At 40.3% G+C, this 27,218-nt stretch overlaps 1 protein-coding gene across 2 annotated transcripts; it reads left to right on the forward strand.

Moving 5' to 3' along the window:
• The first annotated feature begins 299 nt into the window (after positions 1–299).
• slc1a4 (solute carrier family 1 member 4) lies at positions 300–27,218 on the forward strand. 2 transcript variants are annotated; one of them, XR_004895160.1, is made up of 9 exons: positions 300–1,009; positions 8,699–8,741; positions 10,293–10,358; positions 18,249–18,415; positions 19,115–19,348; positions 20,883–21,077; positions 22,048–22,182; positions 26,344–26,800; positions 26,987–27,218. XR_004895160.1 is itself a non-coding variant. In XM_031323823.2 (8 exons), the coding sequence occupies exons 1-8, from the start codon at positions 315–317 to the stop codon at positions 26,579–26,581; spliced, it is 1,773 nt and encodes a 590-aa protein (XP_031179683.2). In that variant the 5' UTR covers positions 300–314; the 3' UTR covers positions 26,582–27,218. The 2 variants fall into 2 exon arrangements, 1 of the variants encoding a protein (XP_031179683.2); XM_031323823.2 differs by having other exon boundaries at positions 26,344–27,218.

The following is a 27,218-nucleotide window of genomic DNA, read 5'->3' on the forward strand; positions in this document are numbered from 1 at the left end:
GCATTACACTGAGGACAACTATCCTTATCGATCTGATGCTTTTGGTAACTGAGATAATACATGATATATGAGATATTTTTTAGTTTATAGCCTATAAAGGACAGAGAAAGGGAGAGAAAGATCAGAAGAAGAAACAGAAAAAGCGCAGTTGGCTATGTTTGGGAAGTCTTCTCCTGTTGATTTTATCATCCCATTTATTCAGTACACAGGGAAGGAAGGCGTGCCACATTGTCAGAGCGCTTGGCTGGCAATCTCTCCTGCTCTTGCATCATTTGCACTTGCTATAAAGTACCGGCTTCTGTGCGCATGTTCCAATGGCTTTTTGTGTCGTCGCTCATTCTCCATTGGCTCTCGCTCAGCCTTCACACACACCAGACCAGCTCTTCACACAGCTGAGTGCGTGCGCCCAACGTGTGTTCGTGTGTGTGTGTGTGTGCATCCAACCAACTCTGCCTGGACCAGACTCAGCTTCCCACGCCGCTCCGAAGAGGAAAAAGATGGAGAAAAAGAGCGCTATCAACGGGCACATGCCCAGCTCGGCGTCCACCGATCGGATCCTGGAGAAAAGTGCGCGGAAGAGCTTCAGGGAGAAGCTGATGGAGTTCCTGGGAAAGAACCTGCTGGTGATCATGACAGTGTCGGGGGTACTGGTGGGCATCGGGCTCGGGATGATGGTCCGCAAAATGGACCTGACCAAGGCGCAGATGACCTACTTCGCCTTCCCCGGAGAGATGCTCCTCCGGATGCTGAAGATGATCATCCTGCCCCTGGTCGTGTGCAGCCTCGTCTCCGGCGCCGCCAGCCTGGACACTCGCTCCCTGGGCAAGCTGGGGAGCATCGCGGTCGCCTACTTCCTGGTGACCACGCTGATCGCCTCGGGGATCGGGGTGGCCCTGGCCTTCATCATCAAACCCGGCGTGGGCGCCGGAGCCCTGAACACCAACAGCCTGGGGCTTGAGAGCATCAGCACCAACAAGGAGACCGCCGACTCCTTCTTAGACCTGGCCAGGTAACGTTACTGTGGCAACACTGTCATCACTTTAACAATGTGAAACTTTAAAACACTCATAAAGGGAACTGTTGAATATGAAGCAGATTGGTGTGATATTGCAGCAGGGGAATTGTTGGGAACAAGTGCATGGGGGAAGGAGTTTTCAGATCCTTTACTTAAGTAACAGTAGGCTACTAATAGGCTCCACACTGTAAAAATACTATGTTACAGTAAAAGTCCTGCATTAAAAATGTTACTTAAAAGTTTTTAAGTCGGCCTATCATCAGGAAAACGTACTTAAAGTATTAAAAGTAAAAGTACTCAATGCAGAAAATTCCTCACGTTTTAGAAACTGGAAACCATCAGAACAGTCAATCAACTAAGTGATTAATCGGCTAATCATTTCAGCTGTGCTTGTAGGCCCTTATATTGTTGGGCAGTTTATTATTTATAAGAAAACATCGTATTTCATAAACTACATGTGTTTTGTGTGCAAACATAACAATGTGTAAAGTAACTAGTAACTAAAGCTGTCAGATGATTGTAATGGAGTAAATAGTACAATAGTTCTCTCTGAAATGTAGTGAAAGTAGAAAGTTGCATGAAAAGAAAAGACTAGTTAAGTACAAGCACCTCAGATTTGTACTTAAGTAAAGTACTTGAGTACATTTACTTAGTTACATTCCACCGATGAACATGAGCGGCTCGGAGCATGGAGCCATCCGAGGTCTGGTGGGAGCATTACATGCAGTGGCGCACAATTTAAAGCATCCAACTTATTCAGTGTATGGTTAATGAATGACATTACAGAGGAGGTCAGTGTAACCTGCAGTGATTGACGTTTGTGCAGTTAGGTCAGATTTTCAGCTCTGTGGTCTAGTTCCTGTCACTGCATCAGTGTGTAGAGGATTATCATTACCATGGATGTGTGTTGGTTAACTACCTAACATTGCCTTGATTTGCTATTCAAAGTAGGGCTGAGTGTGATTCGATTCTGATTCACAAGGTCCTGATTTGATGACATTTCTGATTCAATATCAATATATATCAATATGATATCAATTAGGTTAGAGAAAATTCAGTTACAATACCAGTTTTGCTTGGATATAAAAGAGATTCTGAGAGAACTTATGCAACCCTCAAATATTTTTTAAATTGCACCAGGTTAATGTTTACATTAACAATTGACCCCCAAAAAAAATTCTTTAAAGTAATTTTTGAAAAGGCATAGAAACATAAGATCGATTTTGGGATTTTAATAATCAATATCAGATCATTCAAACAAAGATTGATTATTTTAACCCAGCCCTAATTCAAATTGAGAGTGAACTTCTGCACGCTGAAAAAGATAGCCCTGGTTCACAGCATCAACTTGAGTGCCATTCACACACACACACACACACACACACACACACACACACACACACACATGCACAAACGCACACACGTACACACGCACAGACACACATGCTCCATTGTAGCTAGGTGGTTAGTTAGGCAGTGACTCAAATCCTTTCCTTCACTTGCAGCTCAGTCAGTAGTAGAATAGAATAGAATACGCTACAATTTGTCTTAGGCACAGTGCTACAATGTGTTGCTTCACAACACAAACATGTAACAGAGATACCATTCTAAAATTGACATAAAATCAACATAAGACACCCTAGGAAATAAAGGAAGGACACATGAATATACAGACAATACGACATCTTAAAAAGTAGCTGTAAGAATTAAAGTGCTAGGTGCAAAAAGTGCTGATGTATTTATTGCACTATGCTCTGTTGTGCTAAGATTTACAATTGGAAGCTTGTAGTGCTAAGTATTCAGCAGAAAGTAACTAAGTATCAATGCTGAAGTATTTGTAGGCTACTTGTATTGCTATTTTTACTTAAGTAAATGATCTGAGTACTTCTCACACCGCTGAGTTCAGCATGCAGCATAAGGCAATGCTGAAGTGCCACTTAGTCATGCTTTTCTACTTGCTTTGTGTCTTGAGTGGAAAAGGGAAAAGGACCATTGCATAGTGGACGTTTGCAGACGTATGTCAAGATCACGTGGACTGAGTTTATGTGGATTTTTACCTCATTTGGTTCCCAATTTTAAGAATGTTGGCTGTGTTTAAGTGGCAGCATTATACGTTTAGGAGCAGGGTGGGTATGGGGGTGGGGAACAATAATTTCCATAAAGAAATAAGACAAACAGCCAATATCTTGAGCCCCATTGGTCTATCTTCCTTATTAAATGCCATCTTGTTGATGCCATTATTACACACAAAACCGAGTTTTTATGTCCAGGAAATACCAGCTACTGGTAACAGTCTATTTAGAAAATCACTCAGGAGGAGTCCTAATAATAAGTTCCCACAGTGTCAGGGAAAGCTGACAGCTGTTGGAAGAGTGGAGTGTATTTTGAGGAAGGGAAAAGAGGTGGAGGGATAAACCCCGGCAGCACTGTGTAGTACAAACTAAACACTGTCTGCTGCTGTCAGCATTTCTCCCTTATCACAATAGCAGATGGACAGGCTGCTGTTTTTCTCTGTCTTTTACTCTGTTGAGTCAGGTTTTATATTTGCACCAGTTGCTCAATTTTTTTTTAGGAAGGATTAAACCAGTACAGGATTGTAAAGACAATTCTGAACTCTTATTTTTCTTGCTGATACATTTGGACTAAAGCTGACAGTTTGGGCTCTTTAAATTGGATTATTTTCATCCACAGAGGTTACAAGTAGCCTACTCATTGTTTCCCCAGAGATGTATACCAGTCAGGACATGAAAGTGGTGAACTTTGGCAAAACCTTGGATTGTATAGCTTTCCTGGACATAATGTTCAAGTCCAATTATTGTCCTAATCAGTTGCTCCTTTTCTCTGTGAGGGATTTATATGATTTCTCTGTCCACACACTCTCATTACATGGACAAACAGGTCTCAAAATCTCACTTTAAAGGTGCAATATGTAATACTGACAGCTAGCGTTTAAAATAGTTACTGCTGGGGCGACCTCTAGCTCACCCAGTAGAGTGTGCGCCCCATGTAGGTTGAGGCCTTGGCAGTGGCCCAGGTTTGAATCCAACACTTTCCTGTCTTCAAGCTATCCTGTCGATTAAAGGCCATAAAAAGCCAAAAAAATAAATAAATAGTTACTGCAGTCCAAATTCAAAATACTGGAGAGAGTCATCTTCCTCAGCCCCCTCCTCCCCAGACTCGTAGTTCACAGAGGTTGCCAGGTTGAGAACGCAGCATCCACAACAATGTTGCTAGCTGCTTGTCTCATATAGCCAGACATTACTTCACAGCACAGCGGAGTAGCTAACGTTAGATGCTGGCTATGTTGACAGTCATAAAAGCCCATGCTTACGCAGAGCTCTGTACCCGACTGACAGACACATTTTCTCGGCTTAAAATTACGGTAAGAACCGCTAAAAACACCACTACCTTGCCATCCTCTCCACCCGACTGACCGCCACACTTTCTCGGATTAAAATTACTCACAGTTGGTCGGCTACAGCCGCTGAACAGGCTACATGGTTATTTTGCCAAAGTTAAATTGCATGTTTCCATTATGAGGAAGTCAAACTTGCGGTTTCTGTCATAGGTCTGTCATGGTGGTTAAACAGCCATGGTCCGCTTGCCTGGTCCTCAGGTAGTGTTAGCCGTTATCGTGTTAGCATGGCGGCGTTAACCAGGACCAGTCGGAATCACTTCACTGGCTGTGTCTCAATTGTTTTAACGAGTAACCAACTCAATACTATATAATTCAATGTGAGTACACAAATGTTTAAATGACATAAAATGCCCGTCCCTAGTAGCCGTGACAAATTAGCCTGAAGCTAATGCTTACCTGTTCATGGGGAAAATTAGCCAACTGTGCGTCCTTTTGGGCTCTAAGCCGTCTCCATCTTTTAAATACATCTCCAATATTTACCCAGGGTTTGTTACGTCTCTGGTCACGCAACTGTTTAGAAACACTGAGGTTTTTTAGGTTGGGTAGAATCTATCTCCGTTGAGCCTGTTTGTTTGTTTGCTGCTTTCGTAGCTGTCCTAACGTTACAGCTGTAGCGTGCTGGTTTTACCTTTTTACAGGTATATCTGGCCACCCGGCACAGCTTTCAAACTGGGCAGTTGATAACAACACACAGGCCAAAACACAAACAGAAATTCTGTCACAGAACAGAAATTTCAAAGGAGAAAATACTGGCATTAGCATTGTTGTCAGAAAAGATAGTATTTCAACTTAGCATGTTTCCTAAATATCTGATGACACACTGGTCATTTTTGGATTTAATACAGTAAATATATTACATATAGGATCTTTAAGCTTATTTGTGAAGTGGAAAAAATCCTTAAAAAATCTAGTGGGGCAGATTTTACAGGATGGTGCCTAAACATTCTCAGCTACATTCTTTTAAACTTCTGCTCCCAGCGTTGATGAACTGAACATGTATTTTTACTTATTCAAACTCTGCAATAAAAGACCCACACTCCTGAATAAATTCAAACAAGACATGCATACATCATACATACTGTACATAATTTGTAAACACAACTTGTATTTTCTGCATTTTCTGCTTTCGGTCTGTTTTGCTGCACGGATATAATGTAGCAGTCAGCGGTATCGTATAAACTCAATTCTTGCTAAAAGAATCGATTTTTTTGATCTCTTTTTCTGCACAAAAATTATTTGGGAGTTACCGCCACCAAGTGGACTGGAGTCGCTACAAACACAGGAGAGTTCATGGCCTGTTGAAAATAAATGTTAACGTTAAGTTTTTTTTTTTAATTTATGGAACAAATGGTACAAACGGAACTAGGTCACGTTCTGCGCCACCTGGGTAACCGGAAGTTAAGTAACGAAACAAATGTACTGATTTTAACCCAAACCACCATCTTTTTCTAAACTTCACTAAGGAGTTTTGTTGCCTAAAACTAACTAAACTGCAACCGTTTCACAACATTAACGGGGTGTTGTCTTGCTGTGACCCTTACGTTTAGGTATGAGGATTGAAAACGCTCCTGTGGGTCGTATTCCTGTCATGGCTAGGGGCGCAAATTGATGAAACACTCCTATGGGTCATATTAGAGGTAGTCTCGCTTTGCCAGACCCTCCTCCAAAGCGCGCTGAACACAGCATTAAGGGATGGGAGGAAAACATGCTCTGGTTTAATAGCATTTCTTTAAACCAATCACAATTGTCACGGGCGGTGCTAAACTCCGCACAGAGCTGCTGCAAAATAGTCATGCGAGAGAAAACTCAGATTGGACAGATAGTCTAGCTAGCTGTCTGGATTTACCCTGCAGAGATCTGAGGAGCAGTTAACCATAGTCCTCATAAATCCACCGAATTTAAAATTCCAACACAAAGAAAACAGGAAACAGAAAATACATGCATCCCGGAAGTGGAACACAAAGGATTTAGACTACTTTAGAGGGTATAGAAACAAGCCACCTATGTGGTCGTATGGTTTAAAGGACTTGTTGGTTTTCTTACTTGTATTTCTTGTATTTACTTTGTATTTCGTATGGAAATGTGAATGTTGTTGTAAATCTGAACTTTAAAAACATCAGAGAAAACCTGTAAAGTGTTTTTAATAAGAATTTAAAGAGCCACCAGAATGTCAGATACACTCCTGACCACATTAGCTAAATAACCCGCTTCTGCTGCTTTGAATTAAAAAGTGTGTGAATGACATTTGGCTTAAATTAATTAGGAAATCAAGTTGTTATGTAACAGCTTTAAACTCAGTCCACAGAGAAGAGGCAGCGGGGTTCTGGGGTGGGGGTGGGTTGGCTCTGTGGGAAAAGCATGCCAGCTCTCAGCTCTGGGTTCCCAGGGTAAAACTAGATCTTGCCTCGCTCAGATGACAGCAGGAAACCTGACCGCCTTTATGGAAAGAAAAAGAGTATGAAACCTTGTGTGGGTGCAAGAATTCACCCAAACAGTTACATTTCCTAGCAGCATTTGGACACAAAGAAATGCCTAAGTGACGATATGATGGCTACCTGCCATTGTGCCTGGTGGAGCTGACATATTTTAACAGCTGAAGCAGCATTTGGCTCTGGACTGAAGGCACAGTTGACTGGGATCATGAGGTTATGAACTGAATTGCTTGACTATGGTCTGGCCATGGGAATGGATGGGAGCAAAGTCTGTATCTCTTTGCACAATACAGTTTGGCCATTGAGGACAAAGTTACAACAAACACACGTTTGCAGGCTCCCAGTAATCCTTGTATGCTTATTTAACTGTAGTGAAAATAAACTGTGCAGAGGGACTTTCAAGGGAAAAGTTGTCATAATAGATTTAAAAATGAGAAACTTCAAAATGCTTAAAAATAATCGTATTTTTATAAAAAAAAAAAAAAAAAAAAGTAGTCCAGCAAGCCCTGGGGTTCCATTTGTGTCAACAATGTCCAGATGTATTTTTTCTTTCAGGTTGTCACTGCTATTTGTTTAGGTCCACCACTTTGGTCCAAACTGAAATATCTCAACAACTATTTGATCTAGGGCTTCACGATATGGAGAAAATCAGATATCACAATATTCTTGACTAAATACCTCTCTGTCGATATTGCGACGATATTGTCTGGTTAACAATATTACATCACTTTAATGTAATGCAGCCAACCAGGGAAGGACAACACTTATGTCATATTACGAATCTAAGACGCTATTTAGTCCAATATATCGATATAATATTGATATATTGCCCAGCCCTAATTTGATGTATTGCAATCAAATGTTTCATGGTCATGTTTCCCGGAGGATTACACCAACTGAGTTTGGTCATCTCTTGACTTTTTTATCTAGCACCACCATGAGGTTGACATTTGGGGTTTTTAATCAAATGCCTCAGCAACTATAGTGCCAATTAGCAAATGTTAGCAAACACGTTAGCTGACACGCTCATCTAAAGTGGTAGCATTGTGAACATTAAACCTGCTAAACATCAGCATATTAGCATTGATATTGTGAACATGCATTTATTGCGTTATTTATTACATTTTATGTGGAATAATCTTAAAGCATTAAGTTGACTGGATGCTTTCCAGTTGAAATGCTGCAAACTTCCTGATTGGAAGGATTTCATTCATGCTTTAGTGAGGGGAGCCAGTTCATTGGTGATGCCTTTACTGCTCTGACCAAATGTTGCACACTAGATAATATTAGATTACTCCTTATAATATGTTCCCAAGGGAGAGAAAATGTTTACAGGAGAAATTATCTTGCCACAAAAAACATCAACACATTTTAGTTTTCCTCATGTTTGTGGAGACCTTGATTCTGTTATGTTCAAAGTGTAGGTATTCTTTTATATTTTACAAAATATACAGGCTACAGCCAAAGTGTGTAAACTCCTGACCGACTACAAGAAAAACACATTACTTTTTATAAATGTCTCTTAATAAAGAAAATGTGACTTTGGTGATTTGTTTTAATAAAAGATGAAGCAGACAGTAGATCAGTGCCAGAACAACTGCTCTTTCAGGGAATTTAGGGAAGACTGGGCTTTATGGAAGATCCTGGGAGAACAGCCAAATTATAGGGAATGTGTGATGACAAACCAATCCTGTGAACAATTTATCATTCAGATGGGTTATCCACATGGTTTCCAAAGACTTTATGAGGCTATAGTGTTCAGTTGTTGCAATCAAAAACATCAAACAGGAAAACAGCATTTTCTGAATTCTGATTTTTTTCTTTCTTTCTCAGGAATTTATTCCCAGCAAACTTGGTGGCTGCTGCTTTCCGTTCTGTGAGTGCCGGCATCTTACTTCACCACACCACATTGTCCACACTTATTTTTTTTTACCAATTCCCCTTTTGTCTGTTTCTCCTTACCATCTGTGTCTTGATTAAACATTAGAATTTATTTCACCAACCACGCGGATGCCACTCCATGTTCATTTACAGCGGCTGTAAATCCGGGCTGTAGCACTGAGAGCCTCATAATGCCTCTTAATGAGTAGATGTCCAGAATAGAGATCGCTGCACTCCCCCCCCAAAACACTTCTTTTCCTTGTCCCTTACCAGCCGTTACCATGGCGAAACCATTCCATTCCAGCCAGCCTAGCAACCCACCTCGCCTCACGGCAGTTGAACGCAGCTCGCTCCACTTCCCCGAATTATAATCGTGTCCGTTGAGGCCAAAATAAGACCCAGGAAAGTTCAATATTTGGGGATGCGGGGATACAAAATGGCTATGCACACACAAAAAGCAACTTACGCACACATACACTTAGTCACACACACACTCACATATCTGAACCAATTGCCTGAAACTTGCCTATAACCAGGCCAGTGAATTATAAACTCTCAAACAAGTTAGTGACTTCTCACAAGGAGCGGAATTGGGGTTTCAAAGTGCGGTATGGGCCCTATTGTGGATTAAACCAAGAAAGCAGAGAAGAGGGGAGATTTACACAACGTGACAAGCAGCTTGATGCTTAAAGAGGCATTTAAATAAATTAGGTGTAAGATTTAGATTATGGGCAAGGTTGTCTTTTTTTGTTTTATGGCTATAGTTAAGTACTGTATAACTCTGCATGCCCAAGTATGTTTCAAAAACCTACATGTATAGCCTCATTTAAAGACCATAGATCTGTCAAGATGTTGGGAACCTTTATCCTAGAGGGCTGTTTAAAGGAATGCAGAGAGAGAGAGGCGGCATTGTTGCAGTTCTGGCTGTCTCCTTTACTGCTGAAAGACTGTCTGAACTTCAATACACGGTGTCAAACTGGCCCCTAACTCTGTGCACATGCTGCATTCATTATGAGAGCAATGCACAGACATTGTTCTTAAGAAGTGTCAGTTCCCTCACCATTTTTAGCCAATTATCATTTGTGAACACTGAAAAATTGGAAAAAACACAAAATCCATTGTGCACCTCTATGCAAAGATTATAATTTTATTTGAAAAGGTTTTTTATAAACACATCTTCTTAACCATTAAAAACCCCTTTATCTTTCATTTGAGGTTTTTACTTGACATAATTTAAGTGTGTCTCTAATGATGAAAAGATTAGAAATGAAAAGAGTAGTTTGACATTTTGGCAAACACATTTCACTGTCTTTCTGAGAGTTAGTGAAATGAGTCTGTTACAGGTGGAGCTGATAGGCAATTAGCTTAGCTTAGCATAAAGACTGGAAGCATTGGGAAACAGCTAGCCTGGCTCTGTCCAAAATGTGTCTACCAACATGATGTTTGCTGGGACGAGTCTTGTGGCAAATGCGAAAATGTACTAAACAAGAATGTATGACTGAAAAGCATCAAACAAAATTAAGTTTTCTTTCCGTTTATGTTGCAGTATGCCACTGACTACAAGATGGTTGCTGTAGGTAATGACACCAATGGCACCGCCCTCTATCAAAAGGTATGAACAGGGCACATCCCAAGCATACACATGTCACACAATCACATACACATTCACTTAACACGTATGATACATGTGTAAAATGCTATCCATTGCATCTGTGAAAGGAAAATTGCTTTAATCTGTGTCTACATGTCTGCCAAATTGAAAACAGGAGGGGAAGTAACCGTATTCTTGGAGAACATGTTTGCTCTGAGCAGCTTTTTAGTGTGAAGTGAGTCAATTCAGTGAGCAATCTCACTGCATGAGCACTATGTGAGAGACTAATGGATGACCTGGTTTAGGGAGATGGGATTCAAGGTTGGTTGGTTGGTCATGTAGTAGAATAATATTAGCGATTACTTACTATTGACCAACAATCAGGGCTTTAAATTGACACCCGCCAACTGGCCAAATGCCAGTAAACTTTTAGTTAACTTTGGCTGGTATAACATTTTAAAGTAACTAGCCAATTTTGTCGGTGATGAATGAAGCTAAGCGTCTGTTTAAATCGGCAGGCTGCAGAAACGATCTGACAAGTCAGTGTTTACAGATTGGTCTGTTTTCAGGCAAGAAATTTAGGCGGTTTGGTGTGTGTTTGGCTTGGAAACCAACAGAACTGCACAAAACAAATCAGAGGAGCTGAAATGAAGTAGTAAAGTTAGTTAGGAAAAAAAAACGTGGAGCTATTTTTCGAGAGTAAAGTAAATGTAAATGTTTATATCTTAATGTATATCTGCCAGCCATTAACCCAAATACATATTTTTAAAGAATGCACATGGATTCTTCAATGTATTCAGCGGCACTCATAATCTGTTTTATTTTCCCTGGAAAAAAATTGGCTAGTGGAAAATCGGATTGGTTGGTAAATTTAAAAAACTACTAGCCATGCTAGCAGGTGAAAAAGTTAATCTAAAGCTCTGCCTACAATATGTGTAATTTAAATAACTCAACTTCAAACTGAATTTAAACAGATGCATAGATCATAAAAATGCATTGTAAACCAGTGAGGAACAAAGGCTTCTTTCTACGCTGCTTCTAAAAGTGTGGAAAAAGTGCAAACATGCAAAGAGCTAATACCAGCAGATGATATCTTATTCATTCTTGTAGAAGAAAATTAATTGAAAAATGAAACAGTTTTAATCTCATCCTATCCTAATATTCTCTTTCCTGTTCACTGATCAAGTTCCTGCTGTTCTGTATGACATTTCGACTGTGATGAAACTATTTTACCCAATCAACAGATATTTAGTGTGTCCTGAATTAATTAAGTCTGACTGCCTTTTTCTATCTTATGCTTACCGTACACTAGAAGACTTTGAATTGACTTTGAAAAGACTGACACCATCTCACATCTAAAGACAACCATCTCACATCTAACGTTAAAGACTGGCATAATATGTAAAAACTGGAGATCTTGCAGGGTCTCAAATTGCAAGACTACATCTAGATTTGTTTAGAAAAATTCAACCAAGCTAGCTAGCGCTAGCTGGTAGCTTAAGGGAAAGTTTGCCGATTTCTTTTTTTAACTGTTTTTCCTTTGCATTTTAGCCCTTTAGTTGAGAGGACAGCTTAGACATAAAAGGGGAGAGAGAGGGGGAATGACTGCAGGTTGGAATTGAATTTGTGGCCGCTGCGGTGAGGACTGATCCTCCTCTGTACATGGGGTGCATGCTCTACCAGGTGAGCTACCCAGACGCCCCAAATTTGCAGATTTTCTGCTCTGCCGTACAGGCAGATGAATGGCGGCACTACCAAGAGGTCTGCTTTTACCTGCCGGTAAAACTCCCGTTGGATGGCGCACTTCAGGAAGGTTGAAAATCGGCAACTTTCCCTCGTTAGCATTTAACTTAGCGCGCCGCCATAGCAACCATGAATAACACTGACTGTAGCCGTTTGCTGCTTCCTTCACTACCAAGACTTAAAACTTACGATAATATCAAACACGTTTGATTTTGTCGGAAAGTCAAGACAGGAAAAAGACTGACTGGGACTGAGTTTTATGACCACCTTACACCAAACGATTAAGACGACAGGAGCACACCCCAACTCTAGCAAGACTCTCATGATTTCATTCCGATATTGGAAATTAGTCTGCGACAGTGGAATCTCTTGAAAAGTTGTTTGGTGTAAGGTTGGCATTAGTATTAAGAGGAAGCATTTTCACTTCAATCAATGAGTCAGACCTTTTGTTTAGAGTCCAGTCTGGCTCTGAATTAGTTCACATTCTAAGCACCTTTGCTTTGATGCAGCAATATTGAGTCTATGCAAATCTACTCAGACATACATGTGAGTTGAATGTCTTCTCAGCTTTTGTTTATTCTGTTGTTTCCTATAAACTTGTATTAAACCCTGGCCAGAACCTCATTCTGGTCAGAGAGAATTCTGCATTCTTGTGAACTTCTGTCTACACTGTGCAGTGAATAAAACCTGAACCAGCCACAGAATTGGACCTGAAATAATTTTTTCTTCCACAGTCTGCAGAGTTAATCTTAGTCAAACACAGTTTTGTTTATTCAACCTTTATCACCAAAAAGTATTATGTTAAAGGAGAGTCTGCTAGTCTGTTCAAATACAATACTCACATACAGTATCATATATACATTGGAAGAGTTATCATTACTCCTTTCCACACTTGCCATGAAGTACTCAAGAAATGGAGGACAAAATCCCCAGTCCAAGTTCAATGCCAAAATACATTCTAAAGTTCAGACAACATGTTAATATGAGGCTTCCTCTCCCACAGTTTAGCAAGGACCCGGCATCCAGGGAAATGCAAAAGCTGTAATTTGTGAAGATACCACTTAATTTGACAAAACCTCACACAGGATTAGCTTCAACAACATCATGCTATGTTGTTGAAGGCAAAAAGAGTTCCGAAAAGTCCTGTGCTGCTTCTTGGAATGCAGCTGCAATCAGCTTCATCTACTTTAATTTTGTGTGGTATCATCTGCATATAGGTTTAGTTTATCTTGTGTTTGAAGTGTACATCTTCCTTCTTTCCACAACTTTCTGTTGTTGCGTTTGGGGGAGTGGGGGGTACATATTGCTGTAGCCTAAATAAAAATGTGTCAAGAAAGAAGCTTTTAATAAATCTTTTTAAAGTGTGTGAACAAATCCAACCATCCCATGACAGATATAAGTTTCACTAAGATCTGTGACCGACGCCCCTCCAACATAACAGGAACATAATGTGGCAGTCTAAACAGGGAACAGGCTTGTTTCAGACTGCCACTGGGCCTGTTCGATGTAGTGGATGTTGGATCATATAGATGAGTGTATGATGAGTTTGTTTGTTTGTTTGTCAGTAGGAGAGGCAGAAGATCAGACACAGAGTAACAGATGGATGATGATATATAGACTGTTGAAGAAAAGCGTTTAACATACTGTAGTAGCACAAAAGACTTCTAGGCTTCTACCACAGCAGCCCCGTTAGCTGCTACACCGTAGCAGCTAACAGGGGAAAACCGGGAAAACCGTAGAAAACCGTAGAAAACGTTTTAAAGTTCCTCTGCAGCACTGCGCTCAAATGGTTCGACACAGTAAGTACTAAACCTTTTAAGAATGCAGAAAATGCTCCTTAAAGCTTTAGTGCGAGACTTTTTTAAATTAATGAACGTCCGTTACATTCAAGTCATTGCCAAATGAGTTGATACAAATGCACGGTGCCGCTGCAAAATAGCCTCGGTAAGGAACTTGTTTTGGTGGAATGTGTACGTTCAAAAGTTGAGTCGTGCAAGAGAAAACTCAGATAGAAAAGATAGTGTAGCTAACTGTCTCAATTTACCATGCAGAGATCTGAGGAGTAGTCAACCATAGTCCTCATAAATTCACCAAAGTTTAAAATTCCAACACAAATGTGTGTCATCGGCGAAAAGATATCCTGCGGCCCCGGAGCAACCCCGGAAGTGTAACGTTGAGGATATAGACTATAAAGCTAATTAAGACTATCAGCTCCACAAAATATTTGAGGAGGGGTGGGGGTAGTGCGCGATCACGAAAGGCTTGTGTCATGTGGATGCGCCGACAGTTTTGTTGTCATTACTTTGAATTCCTCATGGGGGAGACAGAAACTACGCACTATAGCTTTAACATTTTTTAGAGAACTGTTATGACTGGCATGTTTTTTAAATAGGTCAGAGGTTTCTTTATAGTCTAAATTGTGAACATACAGTAACTACCTTCTAAATTCAACTACTTGAACTACTACTCCAGTGGCCATGGCTTTCCCCCACTGACCCAGTATCAGGGAACAGTTGGGGGATCTGAGCTTGGCATCGGCCCATGGTATTTGTCTGTCGTGGATCGTGGTGGACAGTACCCTCAGTGCCAGGGGATGAAGCTGACAACGGAAGGGGATGAACTCAGGATTTGTCCCTGTCCTTATTCGTTATCCATCATCCAGTTCACTGAATACTTCAACTGCCCCCAGACCAATGCTCCCACGCACGCACACTCTGTAGCAAAGGGTGTTGTATAAACTACTGCGGAATATATCAGCACTATTGTTTGACAAGCTTCCACTTCCATAATGAAAGGCTACAAATGAGGTCCCAGTCCAAGCTACAATAAGTGTATCTCCCAGAGACTGTATTATAATAATGTACAAACATTCCAGGCATAAAAAGTGAAGCCAATGCGTAAGTGCCTTGAACCCACATTCTATCTAATTTCCAGCAGGGGGTGACTCCCTGGTTTTAAAAATAACTCAGTTTCTGAAGAATACCTTCTATAGGATATTATGTATTACCTCAGCAAACATTATCATGAGTTTATGTCCTCAATCGCTAGCTAGCAGGTCTTCAATACAGAATGATGCTTATTTAGTAAAGTATGGTCCCATTTATTTTTAAATAGACGATAAAGCAGGGGATGCTTTAGGGCATGGCTACACGCCAACCTGTCAATCATCATAGAGGCTTAACAATGCTATCCATGGCCCTGTGTACAGTAAAGTAGCCTGAAGTTGTTTTTGGGTGTTGTCCGTGTTTTTGTACTTACACCCTCTCACTGTGTGTTTTCACTTCATCAAAGTTTCATTTGGTTGCCTAAAAAGGTCTTGCTCAGCTTTATGCCAACCAAACTAGCTAGCGCTAGCGTTAGCTGGTAACTTAAGGGAAAGTTTGTCGATTTTCAGTACTGCCGTAAATGCAGATGAATGGTGGCAATACCCTTTCATGTTTAGCCTAGCACAGCACCATTGCAAACATTAACAACACTGGCTTGGTCAAATATCGTCACATCCGGTTGCAAAAAAACAAGATGGCGATGTCTGTATCGCCAAAATCAAGGCTTCAAAACGGCAGTCCTCAAACCAATGGGTGATGTCACTGATAGTACGGTATGGTATGGTAGACGGATGGTCTATGGTTTCTTCACCACTTTGGTCCAGAAATATTTTCAACAACTAATTGAAGGATTGCCATGACACTTTGTACAGGCAGTCATAGCCTCCAGAGGATTAATCCCAAGGACTTTAGGTATCTTTTGACTTGAGATTTTGGGTTTGAGTAAAATGTGTAGTGGTAGATCAATTCTTTTCACAGAATCATTTTTTTCGAGTCTATACATGTAAATTTATCGAACCTTTCAAGTGTTAATATTTTTTGCAAAATATGGCGTCAGTTTCTTCGTAGTCTGGCTCAGCAGCTGTACATTGCTGGGATAAAGCCTGAAATTGCCACCACCATCCCACTTCTATGTGTGTAGGCTATGTAAGCTCAATACGATGTTAGAGAAATATCACTGACCAACGATCTGTTGTTCTTTATGAGGGGCAAGTAGCAGACATCCTATATTGAGTGAACAGTTCATTTGGTCTCGTTCAGTGAGTGTAGGTGCCAGGTCTGTCTCGACTCAAGTCCCATTCAATCGCTTCTTGTTTACTCAGTTCGAGAGAACGGTTCATTTAATCTCGTTAAGTCAGTTGCCTGCTGTCATGACTTGAGTCACTAATCAGAAATCAGAAAAGGTTTTATTACCACAGTAAGTTACACCTACGTGGAATTTACCTAAACATAAATAAGAAATAAACAATAAATACACAAACATAAACAAATGCAAAATAGCTGTTTAGCATTAAAAAAGGAGGCTGAATGGGCTGAGTGCAGAATGCAAAAAATATAAAGTATGTGCAATGCTAAATAAAAAACATTCTTGTTCAAGACAATAATTCTCGCTTATTCATTGGTTGTCCCTCTTCCTATGCTTTGAGTTACTGCACCACCATAGCAGGCATTGTGAGCAGTACCCTACGACAACAGCGATTGCATGGGCAGTATGAGTGGGAAAAGTCAGGGATTCATGAGCACCCGGTACGTTCAACAGGCTAACCCAGACACTAGACATTCGTTCAAAATGATTTGTTTGTTCTAGTGCTGTCAAACGATAAAATATTTAATCACGATTAATTGCATTAATGACATAGTTAACTCGCAATTAATCGCAATTAATCGCACATTTTTATCTATTCTAAATGTCCCTAGATTTCTTTTTGTCCCATTATTTTTTCTCATTTTAATGCTCTTATCAACATGGAAAAGTGGATTGGCTTGCTTTGTGCAAATGTTTTTTTATTGGAAACAACATTGGCATACTGTAGTGTTCAATTTCACACTAACGTTCTCACTTGGAGCAAATAATCTCTCACACAATGGCTTTGACGAGGAGGCGGAGAATTCTCATCAGCTGTGTGCTTGGCCATCAAGTGGTATTTCAGACTGGACGTGCTGCGATGATAGCTCAGTTCACAACGACAAAACACACAGATTACTCAATTTGATACGGACATTGATGTTCCCTGCAGGAGGAATCTTGGATGATCCAATGACTTTTCCTCTAGCGCCATCATCAGCTCAAAATTTCGATTTGTCCAATACTTTGCCTTATTACTGTATTATAAAATGACATGCAAAACTAATGATATTAGCCTCAGCTGTACATTGTGTTTAGTGCTAATAAGCAAATGTTAGCATGCTAAAACACTTAACTATGATGGTAAACGTGGCTTAACATCTGCATGTTAGCATTGTCATTGTGAGCGTATTATCATGCTGACCCTAGCTCAAAGACACACTGTGCCTGTAGCCTACTTAAAGTGATGGAGTAAAATCTTCCTTTGTGTGCAGCTAAGACAGGTTACTTGGACAGGCTATGTGCCTGTCCAAGTAACCTGTCTTAGCTGCTAAGTAGCCAGTTTTTAACTGCTTCCAGTGCAGATGTGTTTAATGGTATTTCCAATGAAATGATACCCATGTTAAAAGTAAGACATTGTCTTCCCGTTTTGTCTTTTTAAATGTTTTTATTTGAACCAACCAGAGGGTTCTTCACATTTGTATTTACCACAATCTCTTCACTGTGTTCGGTCCAGTGGTGGAAGAAATATACAGATACTTCACTTAAGTAAAAGAAATAATACCATACTGTAACAACACTCCGCAAAAATACTTAAGTAAAAGTATGTAAGTATCATCAAGGAAATGTACTTAAAAGTATTAAAAGTGAAAGTACTCAATGCAGAAAAACCCTTACATTTTAGAAACTAAAAAAACCATCTAAACAGTTCTCCATCTAATCATTTCAGCTGGACTTGTAGGCCTGTTTATTGTTGGGTAGTTTAATTTATAATAAAACATTGTATTTTATAAACTACATGTGTTTTGTTTGCAAAAATCTTAATTTGTAAAGTAACAAAAGCTGTCAGATGAATGCAGTGGAGTAAAAAGTACAATATTTCTCTCTGAAATGTAGCGGAGTAGAAGTAGAAAGCAGCATGAAAAGAAAAGACTCAAGTAAAGTACAAGTACCTCAACTTTGTCCTTAAGTACAGTACTTGAGTGTACTGTAAATGTACCTAGTTACATTCCACCACTGGTTTTGCCTCTTACAGTTTGACTCTGCTTTGTGTTTTAGGTGCCTATTGGTACAGAAGCAGATGGCATGAACATCCTAGGTCTGGTGTTATTTGCAATGGTGTTTGGAGTGGCGCTGAGGAAGCTGGGAGATGAGGGAGAAGAACTCATTCGTTTCTTCAACGCTTTCAACGAGGCCACCATGGTGCTGGTGTCCTGGATCATGTGGTGAGTAGAGTTAAATGCATATGGGATTACAGTGGTATTGGTAGTGCCGTATTTAGACTGCATCATATGGTTTAACCCTTGTGTTTTCTTCTCTTCGGCCATGAACTGGTTGTCCTTCCAGCTAATAATTGAAAATGATTATTTTTTTGCGCTTTTTCCAAAGCTTTTGACACTTTTTTAAAACAATTTGGTCACTTTTATGCACATCTAACACCAAATTGCTTTTGGTTTAATAATATGTTTTACACTTATTCTTGAAACATTGGTCAACAAACCTCAATTATGTGAAATTAAACCAAATTTATTTTATTTATTTATTTTGACCAATAGTTAAGATCAGATGATGTTGACTAGATCACAGATGGATATATGTCAAAGTTTAGTCAGGATACTGTTTAGAAACCATCTAAACTGTTTTTTTTCAAATGCTATACAATTCATTAATTTTACCTGAGGAACGTTGTATGGAACCATTCATGTTAATTTTGGGCAATTTGGTTGAAAGAGACCCGTAGTTCAGATTTTTTTTTTTTTACTTTGAAAATGAGTCAAATTTGACCCGAGGCAACACAAGGGTTAAAGGTCAGGATGAAGCACTGACTGTCTTTACTAAATATTTGTTACTGTTATAATCCCACATTCCAACTGCTTTCCTTCTACTTTTTCTTTCCTGATAAATCCTTACCTCGTGTCTCTCAGGTATATCCCTTTTGGCATCATGTTTCTGGTGGGCAGTAAGATTGTGGAGATGGAAGATGTGGTTCTTCTGGTCACTAGTCTGGGAAAATACATATTTGCTTCAATCCTGGGCCACATTATCCACGGAGGCATCGTCCTGCCACTAATCTACTTTGGCTTCACACGCAAGAACCCCTTCAGTTTCCTGTCAGGCCTCATCACGCCCTTCACCACTGCCTTCGCCACCTGCTCCAGGTATACAATACTGTCACATCACACGGGTCCAGATAAACTATACTGAAATGGGAAAAGGAGTTTGCATTTAAGTGATAGAATCCGGAAGAAATGTGAATTAAAAGTGGATTTAAATGTGGAGTGCATCTCAATGAAATTAGGAGTAGAATAATGTACACACAGTTACGAAACGGGTAAAATGTTTGCTATTGGGCCATAATTGTAGCAAAACTATTTGCAAATGTGTGTGGAGAGTTGTAAATGTGTAGACAAAAATGTAAATGCATAAATAGTATTTTTCTCCAAGAGCTGGAAATACAGACATCAAGTCATCATCGACTTTTGACACGTGACTATTGCTACACTTCTGCCGTGACAGAGATCTACAAATGTGTGTGGAGATTTGTCTGTACCGCTCTGCTCGTGCCTCAGTAGCAAAACATACCATACATACCTACATACCACCAGTCGGCGGTGACACCAAGTGAACGGAGCAAGACTGGCCTGTAAACAAGTAAACAGGGAAGCTGCTGTCTTTCTGGACAAAAAAAGGTTTACCATGTCATTACCAAGACCAGAGTGTATCGAGACCGAGACAAGACCAAGAAGACTTTGAGGGGTTAAGACCGAGAAAAGACCAAGACCAGACCCAACTGAAACATACAGTATATACACAATTAGCTAATATGTATAGCTAACATTTGCTTAATCACTTTGGGTGAGGGGTGAAGAGATATATGGAGAGTTTTGGTACAGAGGCAGATTGCTAACTTTAGCTAGCTAGCTTCACAAGCGTCACTTACACTTACCTTTCTTTGTTTCCTTACTGCCGATTAAAAATGTGAGGTGGTCCCAGCTGTGTCGGTTAGCGTTACATTGCAGAATTTACACACTGCTGTGCGTTTTTTAGGTGTAGTTTTGCAAATAAACTTTCAAAAAAAAAATTAAATAAAGTGTTATTACAGACGATTTGGCTGACTTCTCCCAGACAGCCAGAGCTTCTGCCCCTGTCACCTACATTTACTTTAGGAGTGCGTGTTAAGGGGGTGCGGGGAACGGGGGTTAACAGTAAAACATTTCAAGTTAGAAATGAGTCAAGTTATTGGTTGCATTTGAAGCAGGATGTTTTACATCCAATCACAGTAATGATGTTAACACATAAATCAGACGATACACAGGTAATTTAGTGATATATATAGCAGTTGTGGTCTTGACCAGTCTTGAAATAAAATCCAGAGTCCTCTTAATCGGAGAACGAGACAAGACCGAGTAAAAATGTGGTTGATTCCGAGACAAGATCGAGATCTTCAAAAAGTGGTCTTGAGACCAAGACCGGTCTCGAGTACTACAGCACTGGATAAACCCTGTAAACAAGTTTTACATACTTGAGGAGTAAGACTTTTCATATTACACAAACAGGAAAGGTTGGTTTAACTAAAGGTAAAGGTAAATGTTAAGAAGCTTAAATGTAAGACAACTGTTTGGTATTGTTTTCACATGAATAGTTGATAAAAAATTAAATGATAATGCTATGTCTCTCTCTTTTTCGCACCAGTTCAGCAACTCTTCCCTCTATGATAAAATGTGTGGAGGAGAACAATGGTGTGGATAAACGCATCAGCCGCTTCATCCTTCCCATCGGGGCCACTGTCAACATGGATGGGGCGGCCATATTCCAGTGCATCGCTGCTGTTTTCATCGCTCAGCTTAACAATGTTGATCTGAACGCTGGACAGATCTTTACCATCTTGTGAGTTCAGGGGATGATAAAAAGTTTTCTTTCTGTTGTTCAGCATAAATATTAAGAGATGAAAACACACCAGAATCAACCATCCATCCATATATTTGTTAAAGTTAACTTCCCGTTCTTCTGTTACAATGGTATTAGTAGTAGTACTATATAGGATTGGGCATTGAGAACCAGTTCCAACTTGTAACCATTTCAAAAATTATGATTCCAATGGAATGGTTTGGAAAATGTTGGTTTTGAATCCAGTCATCAGTTATAAATAACATAACACGCACAAGTTTTGGTTTCCATAGCAGCAAACATACTTCCAGGCACTTATTGTGTTTTAGCCATGGAGTAAGCGGAGCTAAAGTGTGGCTTTATTTTACGTTGAAAAAGCCTGGTAATACTGTAAATCACCTTTGAATTAATCTAGCATTGCCAGACCTTCCTCCACAGCGCCGCAGAGGAGGGTCTGGTTAGTTCACAAAGCATACCGGGATGGGAGAAAACGTGCTTTGGTTTATTGCCATTTCTTTAAACAATCACAATCATCTTGGAAGGTGCTAAGCGCCGGACGGAGCAACGGAGCCTCTGCAAAATAGCCTCGGGAAGGAACTTGTTTTGGTGGAACATGTGTACGTTCAAAAGTTGTTTTAGTCGTGCAACAGAAAACTCAGATTAGACAGATATTCTAGCTAGCTGTCTGGATTTACCCTGCAGAGATCTGAGGAGCAGTTAACCATAGTCCTCATAAATCCCGGAAGTGGAAAGTCGTGGATATAGACTACCATTGAATCAAAATAAAATTTTCCAATGTTAAATAAGCATGTGACCCGTTTCAACTCCACCCCTCAAAGAATCGGAATCGAGAATAGATAAGAACTAGAATCGAAAGGAAGAATTGGAATTGGAATCAGAATTGTTAAAATCACAACGATGCCCAACCCTAGTACTAGTACTCATATGATTATTTCATAATTATTTCTAGGGTGACAGCCACAGCCTCAAGTGTTGGTGCAGCAGGCATCCCAGCCGGCGGCATCATTACCATCGCCATCATCCTGGAGGCCATCGGCCTGCCGACCAACGACCTGTCCCTTATGCTGGCTGTTGACTGGATTGTGTGAGTAAAGCCTGTGAACCCAATGACACTTATGTTAGAAAACACAGACAGCTGCGTCTGATCACGTCTGCACACGTTGCCAACATTACAATGAGCGTAAATGGACCCCAACTGGCATGCCAACAGGGGGAAATGAAGGGAAACAGTTTGAAAAAAATAAAAGTTGGTTGTATTTTCCCCAAGCAATATTGCCTTGGGGTAGTAGAGCAAACTCACACACACATCAGCAGGTTAAACAGAAAATACATAAATGCTTTAGATCCGTTTCACAAGCCAGGTCCCAGGTGGTGCAAAGGTCTAGCTTTCAAAAGTCCCTCGATTTCTTTTTTGTTCTCATGATGTGGAACAAAAACATCTGAGCTATGAAGATAAGGCACTCTGCCTTGTGCTATGTTGTTACGATTCCGTGTATTCACCGTTTAGTTTAGTTTAGTTCAGTTTATTTACACAAGGATATAAAATACATACTGTAGGATAGATAAAAAAAAGAAGCAATTTTTAGAGTAGAAGAGGCAAGAAACCTTAAAGGCTTATTCAGAGTCCTCACCTTATACTAAACAAAAGGAAAAAAAAACACATAACACATATAAAATATATACATATTAAAAACATAAAGTAAGTAGAAAGACAAGGCAAACAGAAAAACAAGCCATAGTCAGACAATAAATACAATCAATAGAATTATCCCCACATAAGGTTTAAGATGAAATGAGAAACGTCTTTAACTGTGACCTAAGGCTGGCAAAGAATTCCATAGCAGTGGGCCTCTATATCTGATTTTTAAAAATGGATGTCTTGATATACGACAAATATATATACAACTGTTTTTCTGCTTGTGGTGGAGATGTTTGACATTCTGAGTTTTATTGTCATTTTTTAAAATTGGTTCAAAATCTGAAGACAATTCTGCAGAATTCAGCGTCCGCAGATAAGTAATGCTCTTTTCAGCCCTTTCTTTTAGTTGTCCTAATGAGAAAATGCTGTACATTTACCTCCAAACAAGTCTTTGTGTTTGTGTAATAGCAGGCTTGGACCGAGGAGGCAGCAGGAAGATTTTAAAGGTTTAATAAATTAAAACAGCTACAAACAAAAGGTGTGCTAAAGCAGGCAGGTAAAAACTGGCAACCGAGATTCAAACAAAATTCAATACACTGAAAATGAAAAAGAGAAAGAAACCACAAGGAACAAAACTGCACAGGGAGCGGGTCTGCCTAACATGGTTAATAAACCAACAGTTTATTTATTCATGCAGATAACAAACTGCGCTAAAATGCACCTGATACAGACTGAATGAATTAAGGAAATGAAAGAGCGCTGTGTCAGAGGGAGGGGACTGAGAGAAACTCAAGGTTTATTGAAGAAAACCTGCTCCCGACCAGGTTAGGTTCACAGGCTCAGCTACCATAGTAACTGACTCTGAGGTTAAAGGTCCTATGACATGCTGCTTTTTGGATGCTTTTATATAGGCCGTAGTGGTCCCCTAACACTGTATCTGAAGTCTCTTTCCCGAAATTCAGCCTTGGTGCAGAATTACAGTGTTGGGACCGTCGAGGAGGTTAAACATAATCTTTTTCAAGCAAAGGGTTTTCAGTCAACATGTGACTCAAAGACAAAAGACCCAGAGACCATGTGGTCTTTCAGACAAAGGATCTTGGCCTACGGTAAAGTCCACATCCCTTGCTCCAAACTCCTAAATGAAGGAAAGGAGCTAAGAAGAGTAAAATGGCGTCAGGGAGGGGCCTGCAGATAAGGTTCGACACCTTCAGCTTCACTTTGACTCTCCCATTGGTTCAGAGGTACCATAAAACCAGCATGGAGCCAGGTCTGGTGGCCTGAGCTATAAAACTCCATGTCACCCCCCACTTCTCGTCTTTTGCCCTGTGACTTTGTTCACTACAGCATGACACACAGAAACAAATGCTTTCCACCTCAACTCCAGTTGACGACAGGTCAGCACGACAAGTTTGTGCTAAAACTTCCATTTTTGAAACAAAGTGGATTTAATTTCGGTGCTGGGAGCACCGTGGATCCTCTGAAACCACTCGCCAGTGTTTTCATATCTGCAGGAGAAGGAAACAACGTTTTTCTTCTCAAGTCGACTCTAGCTCCCTTCCTTCTGCTCTTTTTGGAAGGAAAGCTTCCTCTGATCTGCTGACGAGCAGACACGGACCCCCGTTTCTTTCGTGGAAACCTATGGACAAACGGACTGAATACACAGTAAGAAGGCTTACGTCTGGGCAGAGATAAATAGTGTGTTTTATTAATGAGTAATTTGCTATTGCTGCTACTTTGTGTTACCATTAATGTGATCTGATTAATACAGCGCTACTGCTGCGCGTGTAATGTATTAATCTAGGATTGTGACCGCTGAGTCAAATCTATTCTGTGAATGTACTCTGATCACGGTGCATTGTTGATATGTTGTGTTGAATATGTAGCTAGCTTGTTCAGGCTGTAAATGCTACTTTCTGCTTCTCCCACTGCTGAGGAGTTTTAGGTACTGTTAGATCCAAGTATATATATATATATATATATATCTTTCTTTCCTACTTCTTTAACCTTTCTCTTACACACACATATATGAACACTAGTTACACACACGCGCTAAGGTGAACAGCTGGCCAAACAGCGAGTCACATAAACTGCAGAGCGCACACCGCTCCACAGTTCTGCGCTCCTGTGTCTCCCTCTTGTCAACCACAGGTGTGCAGACACGTTAGCTTAGCAGCTAGCCTATTGTTGGTAGCACATAGCTTAGCCTGAATGAGCTAATGGCTAATCTTGGGCCTAGCCTATCAATACCGCCCTCTTGGGGTGAAACATTTTTGTTCAGCTCACAGGAGTAGCCATTTTTGTAGTCTTTGGCTAGACTACACCTCGTCAACCCCCCCTAATCTTTCACACCCACACACACACACACACACACACACACACACAGAGGATCTCCCCACATGCTGTTTTGTTTTTGCTTTGTTTTGTTGTACTTAAAAGAAACGTATATTGGTTTTAATTGATCAAAGGATTATTGATTGGCCATTGATAATTTTGAAGTTAATAAATTCTACTATACGTTAATTAGCAGTTGTTTGTGATTATTTGAATACTTATTGTATTAATTGCTGGTTAAACACAGGTCAGTGCTCAGATTTCACCCTTCCACTGACAAATGAGACTATTCCACAGTTCAGTATTGGCCCCTGAAGTTTCAGGGTGGTGCCCCGTTTTGATTGTTTGTTGATTTGATAAAGTTATTAATAACCATATTCATAACTTTATTAATATTGATAAACATCTTTGATAATATGCCAATAATTGAATCTGTACACCTACGAGTACCCAACAACAGCCACTACAGCCAGTCCCACAATGAGCTTTCCTTAGTATGTGCCATTTCTGTGTCTGTAGCTTTAAATGCTATTGAGGAGGAGAGAGGGGGGTAAGGTGGAGGGTGGGGGTGTGGCCTTGACCAACTGCCACTTTGCTTGTTTGCAAGCCATGATGTCTCTCTCTTTCTCATGGGCGGGCCAAATTCTCTGGGCGGGCAAAGCAGAGAAAGGGAAGGTAACCTTGCCCTTTATGACCTCATAAGGGGCAGATTCCAGATCGGCCCATCTGAGCTTTCATTTTCTTAAAGGCAGAGCAGGATACCCAGGGCTCGGTTTACACCTATCGCCATTTCTAGCCACTGGGGGACCATAGGCAGGCTGGGGGAACTCATATTAATGTTAAAAAACCTCATAAAGTGAAATTTTCATGCCATGGGACCTTTAAGTTACCTCTATTTCTGAAACAGAAAACCCAGAGTTTCCCTCATCTCAGGGTTAACAAACTCAGAGTTTTCACTAAACCTGCTTTCTGAAACGGGCCCCAGAACACAGAATAAAAGAACCACGAACAAGGAATGAGACTACAGCAAAAACAGGTAACAGTGAACGAACAGGGAATGAATTAACAAAATAAAACAGGAAAAACTACAACTGAAACCACAACCCTAACAGAAACGCAAAGATGATCCGTGGTAGTGGTTGATCCTAATGATTATAGCAGGTGAAAGATAACGTGAAAGGTAACTCATAAGTTCAGAACTAACTTTAACCGTCATGTTTGCTAGAAAGTAGACCAATCTCAGCCGCCTGTCTCTTCTGTCCACTTTGCATACAGGGATCGTACCACCACGGTGGTGAACGTGGAGGGCGATGCTCTGGGTGCTGGAATCCTCCACCACATCAACCAGAAGGAGATGAAGAAGCAAAAGGAGCAGCAGCAGCCGCAGGAGGAAGGGGAGCTGGCGGAGGTCCTGGTGGAGGTGGTGGCCAAAGTCCAGGCAGAGGAGGAGAACTCGCTGTACATCATTCACCAAACCAAAGCCATGCCTGAAGCCATTGAGTCCGTCCTGTGAACTAAGAGAGACTTTTTCTCTTGCCCCCTGACCTATCGATACTTCTGATGTTGCTGCTGACTGGACGAATCCATTAAAAAAAAAAAAGATCCCTGATGGTTTCACTTTTGAGGGAAAACAAAGTGCCATAGTAGCAGTCTGCATAGACCATTGACAGTCTACAGTGTAGTGCGGCTGTTGTACTTTCAAAATTCAGTCACTTAGTCTCAATAACTAGGTTTTAAATGCAGATTAGAGTATGATGAATTTGAGAATTATTGATTTTTATAAACATTTCCTCAATTTAGCTAATACATTTTTGTTATTTTCACTTGACTTGAGGTTGCCTACATTTGTTTGTATCTTTGGAAATTTTGATTGAGGCATTTTGTGATAAACAATGACGGAAACACACTGTGTAAACTATCCCTAAAACATTCCCATACATGTTAATTTGTCTGACGTACTGTATGAGATTCTCATGGCCATAAGTTTTTACATTAGAGCATCATCAAGTGCATTTATTTGTTTTTATCTTCAGACAGCAAATAGAACGACCAGCATTAACTATAGAACACTAACAACTTGCCAAATGCTGACAAGTCAACGTGTCTAACATATGATTCATCATAACTGAATTACACGTTCAAAAAGCCTG

The sequence above is a fragment of the Sander lucioperca genome, chromosome 15 (genome assembly GCF_008315115.2).
Source record: "Sander lucioperca isolate FBNREF2018 chromosome 15, SLUC_FBN_1.2, whole genome shotgun sequence".
Taxonomy (NCBI): domain Eukaryota; kingdom Metazoa; phylum Chordata; class Actinopteri; order Perciformes; family Percidae; genus Sander; species Sander lucioperca.

Excerpts from the sequence above, each read along its gene's own strand:
- slc1a4 (XM_031323823.2), top strand. The coding sequence starts at position 315 with ATGGCTTTTTGTGTCGTCGCTCATTCTCCATTGGCTCTCGCTCAGCCT. Across the intron at positions 18,416-19,114 it reads CTGGTGTCCTGGATCATGTG|GTATATCCCTTTTGGCATCA; the intron begins GTGAGTAGAGTT and ends CGTGTCTCTCAG. Across the intron at positions 19,349-20,882 it reads GCCTTCGCCACCTGCTCCAG|TTCAGCAACTCTTCCCTCTA; the intron begins GTATACAATACT and ends TTTTCGCACCAG.